Source organism: Macrobrachium rosenbergii, chromosome 6 (assembly GCF_040412425.1).
Source record: "Macrobrachium rosenbergii isolate ZJJX-2024 chromosome 6, ASM4041242v1, whole genome shotgun sequence".
Lineage (NCBI taxonomy): Eukaryota > Metazoa > Arthropoda > Malacostraca > Decapoda > Palaemonidae > Macrobrachium > Macrobrachium rosenbergii.
In genome coordinates, this window is record NC_089746.1 from 32971687 (window position 1) to 32981511 (window position 9825).

Consider the following 9825-nt stretch of genomic DNA (forward strand, 5'->3'; position numbering starts at 1 on the left):
TATATATATATATATATCTATATATTTATGATCTATATATATTCTTATAATATATATATGCTTTGTTCTATAATGATGTATGCTTTGTTCTATAATGAATGTAGCTGTATCATTTTAACATTTCACTCTTAATTATTAGATGCATTTTTCTTGTTTAATTATTAATTATTTTATCCTCTGTCGTTTAATGATTATTCATTTATTGTATGTTTCAGAAATATGAAAAGACAAACTTCCAACATGTATATATATAAACACACACACACACACTATATATATATATATATATATATATATATATATATATATATATATATATATATATATATATATATATATATATATATATATATATATATATATATATATATATATATGTATGTGTATAGGTATTACACAGGAATCTAAAGAAGTATGACTGTTTGCTGATAGTGAATACCCATATTTTCTTTTGAATTATTGTCCAATTCTAATATATATACACACACACATATATATATATATATATATATATAATATATATATATATATATATATATATATATATATATATATATATATATATATATATATATATATATATTAGAAGAAGATGCTTTTTTAAAGGTTCTGAGTAAACCAACAATAGCAAACATTCATACTTCTTTAGATTCCTGTGCAATACCTAAAATCAAAAATGGAGGTGTGTTGCTGTTATCATTGTTTGAGCATCAGGATATCGACGAATTACAAAGTATATAAAAACTGGCTGCGATTTCAAAATCTCTCCCTGTTTCAGTTCACCACCATAAGAAAAGTTTGATTTTTAAATAATAGTTTTTAATTACGGAAAAGTCCCAGCCTATAACTTCAGAAATTATGTTACAGACATTTTAGCGTGGTTCTGCAATGTTTAAAGAAAAGTGCTCGTCGACATGTGTCATTCTGTGACTACAAGATACCCCTGACAGTGTACAGATTTATTATAGGTGAATCTTGTTACAGTTTATATTTTATTACAAAAATGTACAGCAACACTGTTACATTCTTTTAGGACCCTGATTCATAGGTAGTGAGCTTTTATTGCTTTTTACTAAGTGGTTTTGTGGATAAAACTTGTGTTCATCATCCTGTCAACAACGGTATCTAGTGAGAAGAAGAGTACCCGAAACAAATATAGCATAAAAAGAGTTATCTGAAGAATCATTGCGTAATGAAACTTTTTTCTGTTAAAAAGTCATTTCAGCAATCATTTAAAAAAATGTGAATTCATTACCAGCAGGATGAACGTGATTTTGCAATAGACTACAGGGGTCTGGTGAGTCACAAAATGATCTTCTCCGTAATTAAATGCTACTGATTGACAGATCTGATCACCGTAAATATTTCGAAAAGAATAAACAAACATATTTCAGAGGTACGAAAACGGAGGACTGAGATACGATAAGAAAAGTTGATAAAATCGAGTGATGAAAAAAAAAAAGGCAGAAGAGAAAATGTTAAGAGATTTGTATTAAATCTAAAGACCTACTACTTGAAGACTCATTACTTTTTCTCGAGGTAAGAGAAAGAAACCTCTCTCCCTTTGCAGTAGAGCTTCGAACAGCATTCTGGGTAGGGCTTTCCCTCGATGCGCACGATGTAGCAGTCCTCGCTGTCCAGTTTGGGAGGCTCAGCGCATCTGTCAAAGGGCGAGAGAAACGGCTTCAGTATTTAGACAAAGCTTTGAAATGCCACGGGAAAGACAAAGTAAAGCGTCTGATTAAGAGTTATCCTATATAAATTAAGCTAGAGGAAGATGTGATGAAATGAATGCTAGAGCTAAAAAAAAAGTACCCATAAAACAGGAAGTCCACACACACACACATATATACATGTATAAACAAGAAGTAAAGGAAATAAGTCCACAGTAGGATTCTGTTTAAATGTTCATGATTTTTCTTTGTGGTTCAGTATCCTCTGCCATCCATCCCTTCCCTTGCGTTCTTAGGGCCTGGGCTAAGGAAGAAAATAAGATGTCGGCCTTTGCGTTAAAAAAAAAAAAAAAAAAAAGTGCCAGTGAAGTGATGGTTCCCTTGTTCTGGTTGCCGCTGTAAATAAAGGGCTTTAGAGAGAACGGTTCAGGCTGCAAATATTCTCAAGTAAAAATTGTAATAACTCGATTTAATGGGGCGGAAAGGTGGAGAGAAACGATAATGCTTATTGTTTGTAATTCTAGGGCTGAGGGCATTGCGTGGAAGTTCAACACTCGCTTTTAGTTTTCGCTTTTTCTCTTTTTTTTTAACTTTTAGAACCTAGATGAATGTTTCTCTTTTTTTAACTTTTAGAACCTAGATGAATGTGTCTCCTCAGTTTTTTTTTTTATTATTACTAGACGCTTAAGAGGTGTTAACTTAAGAGATATCTCCAGCATATGCGCAAATGACTGGATGCTCACTCGCACGCACATTTTCAAGCTCAAATAATATTCAGCAAAATAAAGCTTTTATATAATTATTTCAAGCTCTATTTAAAAATAGTAAACGTCAGAATGGAGCAACTTAGAAGGTCACGAGAAATGTGAATACGTTATCCGTATTCTGTGTTTGACAACCAGGGAGATTTAGAATTTTTGGAGGCCTGGCTCACACACCCGTAAATATACATACACACACACACAGACATATATATATATATCGCCCAAGAAAACATAAATTAATTTTGTGAAAAGTTCCCGTTGCTAGGTAACCAATTGGTTCTTAGCCACGTAAAATAAGTCTAATCCTTCGGGCCAGCCCTAGGAGAGCTGTTAATCAATCCAGTTGTCTGGTTAAACAAAGGTATACTTCCATAGAGGACCTCAATAATGTGGAAGGGTTCAAAAAGGAGATTCTTTATATTCATGCATTTCAGAAGTCATTCTGTCTCCATCTTCAAGGAAGCTTAGTTGGTTCCTTGTAGACGGAGTCAGACTGACCTTTGAAACCTTGAAAATAAAGAATTCCCTGTTTTGTTCCTTCCGTATTGTTGAGGTCTTCTATGCAAGTAATATATATAGGCTATATATCTATATCTATATCTATGTATATATATTATATATATATATATATATATATATATGTATATATATGTGTGTGTGTGTATATGTATGTATGTATGTATGTATGTATATATATATATATATATATATATATATATATATATATATATATATATATATATATATATATATATGAATCTTGACTGAAGGTGAGCAAAGCTTTCAACTGCTTGCCCTTATCCTTTGCCTTTGCAATGAATGAGGTCAAGCCTCTTGCCTGGCAACAAATGATTAGATTTTGAAAAAAGACAGCAACATGGCTTGTAGGGAGAAGGGACTTTTTGGGGGAAGGGGTTGCTCAGCTTTGGCGGAGAGTTTGTGGTGTTCAGATGCTCCTGTTTCTTATTTCTTCCCATGGTAGAAAAGGTCAGGTACACCGGAAGAGAGAGATTTAAGTGTTACGAATAAATAATTGAACGCGCCTTTGAAATTAGATATGATAAAAATAAGTGGGATAAATGCATTTCCAGTTGAGGCAAAGAACAGCTATGTAAGAAGATTAGGTCAGGTATACAAGGTAAGATTAGGAAGTTAGAGTTCCCATTACTTTGCCAAGATGTCTGAGGTAGATAGACCACATGGAGTGTCTCTATCAAACAGAGTCGCTCCCTTTACTTCCTCCCTCCCAAGAGAAAACAGATGACTGCAGGGATTAAAATACAGAATGAACTTCAAATAGTCTCACCTGGTGCGCTTCTCCAAGAGAGTGCCATTGGAAGCGACGTAGCAGGTGGCCCTTTCGCAGGTGTGGTCTATGGTCCAACTTTCCCCCTGGTCTCTCAGAGAGCACCTCTCCGCGTCAAAGCAACGCCCGCTGTAATCTGAAAGCGAAAATGCTGAATTAGGAAACAGATAAGAATCTGAGAGAAATAACAGTAATAACTTGGCAAGGAAACAAAAAATTATGACATGAAAGCAGCAGCTCTGAGGTTTATAATTGTACATTTAGGTAAAATTATGACAACAAAGCTGATAAACATGACCCTTGAGATTGTACTTTAAAATGCTATTAATAGTGAAATCTTTCTCTTGGTAATTCCAGGACTTTAATACCCTTATAGTTGAATAATCGAGACACCGATGAAATGGGAAAAGAGTAAAAAATAAAGGGAAACCATGGAATTTAGGCTTCTATTTCTTCACGTGAAATATGAAAAAACTTTTATCAATACAGAAATCGTTATCAGACAGGTCAATTTTACATTAATGTGCTCATAAAATTTAACTCTGTAATTATTACCAGTCATCACAGCTTTTTATAATCATCGTCACTTTTTTCTTTTCTTCTACTTGTCGTTAGATTTAATAGCATTAAAAACGATCTTCGCACATTTTCATTTTACTTCATTTCTTTTTCTGTTTCTTCTTCTCCTCATGTGGATAATAGGATGAGAGAAATCTATTCACACCGAATTCCTCGTCTTAGTTCTGCGTCCGCATTACTTTGCCTCGTACCACACTTGACTGCGTTTGAAAGGAGGCATTGATGACAGTGTAACAGGGAGCTAATCATGTAAACTCCAGTTTTCAGCAGCAAAATAATTTTGAGGTATACAATAAAAACAGGTTTTTCCTTTTTTTTTTGCTGATGTAAGTAATCAGCAATGCTTAGTGATGCAGTGAGGAAGTACTTTCTCCAACCCTCACTTATGAGAAGGCTTGTGTTTTGCCAGTGGGCTTCGAGATCTTGGTTCACGGCTGTTCTCTCCTTTTACCACTGGCTTTAGCATTCCCTAGTTCCTCGTTGGGAGAGTCGGTAGAGTTGTCGGCTAACACTCGTTAGTCCCGAGTTCGAGTCTCTGGTCGGCTAATGAAGAATTAGAGGAATTTATTTCAGGTGATAGAAATTCATTTCTCGCTATAATGTGGTTCGGATTCCACAATAAACTGTAGGTCCCGTTGCTAGGTAACCAATTGGTTCTTAGCCACGTAAAATGAGTCGAAGCCTTCGGGCCAGCCGTAGGAGAGCTGTTAATCAGCTCAGTGGTCTGGTAAAACTAAGGTATACTTAACTTTTTGGCATTCTCTTATTGCTCCCGTTTTGCTATGATGCCTATATTTATAATCTTCCACCTTTCAAAAAGCGGAAATGTAGTTATTTCCGTCTTAGGTTTGACATATCTTCCTTTTCCTCTTGTTTTTTATCCTTCATATTCCCATCTGCCTTTACGCATAAATGATGCTCGTACTAACTTCTTTTTTAATTTCATTCATGTACTTGAACATGCAAATAACACATAAAATATATGTGACACATAATGCCTTCATGCACTTATGCAATGGTATATCGAATTCTTTATGTATCAAATACAGTGTTGATGCAAATAAATTTACAGGAATATACAAGTATGTCCAACTCAGAGGCCATGCCTAAAGAAGTAACTCACAAATAATTGTAAACTTGCTGGATAAATTAAAGGAATACTCAGTAAAAAACACATTTACGACTAAATTTAGATAAGACAGTTTTGAACATTTACCACCTACTGTCAAATAGAATCAAGAAAACATTTCTTAATTAACAATATTATACATTGTAAAGCATCCAAACCATGGCAACAGGCTGAGGCGAAATGTCATAATTTAAAGTTTCATTTTTGTTGAGAAAAAAAGAAACGGTGTAGGCATTTCTTTATTATAAACACAACAAAACCTTTCTCACATAAAAGAGAAATAGGTGCATGCATGTATAATACAAAATCACATCGCCCTAATGCACGGCAAACTGCAACACTCTCTTTTTACAAACACCAAAGTCACGCATTAAGACAGAAAAAAAAAAAAATTCAATAAGGGCAGGCTTCAAAGCAGTCTATGACGTAAAATGCCAACAGTAACCAAGTGGTAGCTAAAGAGAGCTTAAGCGCCTCCCTCTGACGTTCATGGTGGTCCGCTCGTGACTTGTCCGATTACTCTCTGCTGGCTTCGTATTCTTCACCGCGATCATTCATTGCTGGCTTCGTGTTCGCCGCCATGGGAACCCGTCTTGTAACTGACCTGTTGGCCTTAACAAACTCCTGTAGGCATCTATTATAGACTTGTCAAATTGGCGCTTCAGTTCAAGGCCTCTGGTTTAGTATTGCCAATAAAGAAAAAAGTGGAAAAATAATGGACTTTTTGGTTTGTTGAATATGCCCGCTTTATCTAACTTCTGACAGGCGTCAGTCATTGCTAATGAGAAGATTCTGAAAAGAATTCGTGGAAAAATGGAAAGAATATAATGAAGGAAAAGAGGCACAAGTCACTGGGAACATACTTTTCGTCTGCTATAAAAGAAAACTGTTGGGATGGATTTGTCTCCGTCCGCACTTCTCTGTCCGCACTTTTTCTGTCTGCCCTCAGATCTTAAAAACTACTGAGGCTAGAAGGGTTGCAAATTAGCATGTTGTTCATTCACCCTTCAATCATCAAACATACCAAATGCCCCAGTAGTTTTTATTTTATTTAAGGTTCAAGTTAGCCATGATCGTGCGTCTGGCAACGCTATAGCGCATGCCACCACCAGGCCGTGGCTGAAAGTTTCATGGCCGCGGCTCATACAGCATTATACCGAGACCACCAAAAGATAGATCTACTGTATTTTCGATGGCCTTGATTATACGCTGTACAGAAAACTCTATTGCGTCGAAGAAACTTAGGCGCATTTTCTTTAAATGGTGAAATTAATCGTAATCTTAAACAAGATGTAAGAAGATAAGCGGAGTCACGCAGAGGTCGATTTTTCAAATCTCCCGCGCATGACGTCACGTAGTCCGCTCATCGGTGGCCGCCGGGCAAGCCAGTACCGTCTTCCCCTTGCGTCGGGAAGCCTATAGACGGGAGTTTTTACGACTTTGTGATAATTCTTGAGGTTTTTGGAATTTAGCGCGTTATTGCCATGGTGATATGTGCTACATATAGACGCTGTAACACAGAAAGAGACAATGTATGAAGTGAAAAGGTTAACTTTTACCGTTTCCCCAAAGATCCCGAAATGTGTAGGAAGTGGCTGAACGTTTGCCGAAGTGACCATATGAACACCTAAGCCGCAAGAGTGTGCCAGGTTCATTTCCAACGAAGCAATTATGTAAGAAACCTCAGGCATGAATTTCTTAACTACTGCCCTGCAAATGCAAGGAAGTTGAAGGATGATGCCTTATCGAACGAACGTTTACCTCTGCATGATGGTGTCACTGTTGAATCAGGTATCTAATATCTTGACTCGTTTGATTTAGTCTAACTGTCACATTTAAAATTGTGGATAAATATGTTAACTGTAGGCTTATGTGAATACTACTATCAATTAAAGTGCATAAACATATCTTCCGTTCGATTCCGAACGCAAGTAAACCATATTTGATTGGTTAAGAGTGATAAGATTGAAATTAGGCCTAGACCTATGTGTATTTAACTGCAAAGGGGATATACTAATCAACACGAGAGAGAGAGAGAGAGAGAGAGAGAGAGAGAGAGAGAGAGACGAACATTTTATTGAGATTGTTTTCATGTGCATCGAATGGGCCTTTTATTGGTAATTCTGTATATTAGCTCCGCGCCTGTTTTTACCTTTTCAACTGGTTTTGGCTACACTTTTAGGGGTTCTGATACTGGCGGTGCATCTGTTTGTTGTCGGCCAAATGGAATGTCCCTTCGCCACGTTTAGTACTGGCCCGGGGGTGTTGGTTGGTTGGGTTATTGCACTTGCCTGACGGGATATGAAGCGTTCCAAACAGACGTACCCGTGCTCTGTCTTGTGAAGATCGCGTATGGTAACCCCTTGTTGGATGGACTTCACAGGTTAATTACAGGTTAATTACACTGGAGCGCCAAAAATTAAAGGTAAATTCATAATTAGCAACCAAAAAACTGAAGAAAAAGTTAAGTTAGAAGGCAGTCGCCGCCGCGGAACTACTGTATAGTTCTACCCTTTTATTTGTGGGGTAAAGGAAGGGGGACAGTTACTTCCGAGAGAGATAGAGAAAGAGAGAAAGAGACTGAGAGCAGAGCGTTTTGCATAAGTGAATAAACCTCTAGCAGTTAAAGAGCATATACATCATGTAATATCTTCCATTCTGTTCCTAATGCAAATAAACCAAGTTCACTGGTTAAGACTGACAAAATTGGAATTAGGCCTAGACCTATGTTTTTTGAGACTAACTACTAAGTGGAAATGCTAGTCAACACGAAAGCGCCAGAGGGCAAAATTTTATTAGAATTGTTTTCATGTGTATGAAATAACCAGTTATTTGTTTGGTAACAAAATTTTATGTAATATCTTCCATTCTGTTCCTAATGAACTGGTTAAGACTGACAAAATTGGAATTAAGATTATGTGAAAGCGCCAGAGGGCAAATTTTATTAGTGTGTGTGTGTGTGTGTGTGTGTGTGTGTGTGTGTGTGAGAGAGAGAGAGAGAGAGAGAGAGAGAGAGAGAGATTTTGTTGCATATAAATAAGCTTACTTTTATCAGGGGATTAGGAAGATGAAAATGATAGTTTTGACCCACCACCCGAGGTGAGAAAGATAATGAGATGAGATGTGAGGGTACCCAGGTTATAAGAAGGTGGGGTCTGATTCCCTTCTGCTGAGAACAAGAAGAAACAAGTAAAAGATGCCCCGAAGTTTCTTCGGTGCAATCGCATTTTCTGTATGAGCCGCGGCCTATGAAACTTTCAGCCATAGCCCGGTGGTGGTCTGTCCTATAGCGTTGCCAGACGTACGATCATGGCTAACTTTAACCTTAAATAAAATTAAAAAAACTACTGAGGCTAGAGGGCTGCAATTTGGTATGTTTGATGATTGGAGGGCGGAATGATCAACATACCAATTAGCAGCCCTCTAGCCTCAGTAGTTTTTAAGTCTAAGGACGGACAGAAAAAGTGCGGACAGAAGAAGTGCGGACAAAAAAAAGTGCGGACGGACAGACAAAGCCTTCTTAAAAGTTTTCTTTTATGGAAAACTAAAAGTAGTATCTGCTCTGGATAAGAGCGAAAATGCAATCACTGAGAAGAAAATGTAATACTGTCTGAGCGGCGAAAAGTCAGTTTCTTAAAAAAAGGAAAGGTTAAATAGGCAGCCAAAAAGAGCAGTGCAGAAAGTTTCACATTAAAGAGGAGGTTATGAGTAAGGACAGATTATTAAGGCTAATTGCGGACAACGTTTCTGGGTTTGAGAAGACTGTATCGTACAACTGGAACGGGGTCTGGTGCTACAATACAGTAGTACGTAGGGAAGAAGCCTTTAAGTAAATGTCAGTAAAACAATCAGATAACGACGGCCTAATGACACATTTGAAGTAAATGGAAATTGGAGGTGACAGTTAAGATGTTATTCACATTCACAACCTTTTATTTGAGGTTAACTTTAAGAAACATGTTTTTCTCAATGAGGGACAGGTATCGCATGCATCTGAAAGGGCTGTTCAGAGAGGGAGGCTATACCTACAAGGAGAGTCTAAAGAACACACCAGTCTTCCTGGCAACTACTTAGCCAGTCTTGCGGTGGGATTCTGTTAATGTGAGCTGCTGTTTACTTTGAAGTCCAACTGCGATTTGACTCTCAAATACAACTGGGTAGAGAGAATGAGCATTTGATAGAGATAAAAAGGAAATTAGTCTTGGGGTATTGAAACGACTCAGATTTCGTTCCTTCACTTGGAAAACACTACGAGCTAAAGTAGAACAATTGAAACGTCTTTCACTTTACTACCTCAATTGACGTAGAATTAAGAAGAGAGAGAGAGAGAGAGAGAGAGAGAGAGAGAGAGAGAGAGAGAGAGAGAGAGAGAGA

The 9825-nt window shown here is 37.0% G+C and overlaps 1 protein-coding gene and 1 long non-coding RNA gene across 2 annotated transcripts in view; one reads left to right on the top strand and one right to left on the bottom strand.

The window, feature by feature from the left end:
• Positions 1 to 573: 573 nt before the first annotated feature.
• Positions 574 to 9825, bottom strand: part of LOC136839437 (uncharacterized) — a 153150-nt gene continuing 143898 nt past the window's right edge. The window contains exons 2-3 of the mRNA XM_067105491.1: positions 3744 to 3879; positions 574 to 1660 (exon numbers count right to left, since the gene is read on the bottom strand). Of these exons, the coding sequence (XP_066961592.1) occupies positions 1525 to 1660; positions 3744 to 3879 (272 nt within the window). The 3' untranslated portion in view covers positions 574 to 1524. The remainder of the gene's footprint in view (positions 1661 to 3743; positions 3880 to 9825) is intronic.
• LOC136839438 (uncharacterized) overlaps positions 6853 to 9825 on the top strand; it is a 181830-nt gene continuing 178857 nt past the window's right edge. The window contains exon 1 of the long non-coding RNA XR_010853339.1: positions 6853 to 7242. This is a non-coding gene — a long non-coding RNA (uncharacterized lncRNA). The remainder of the gene's footprint in view (positions 7243 to 9825) is intronic.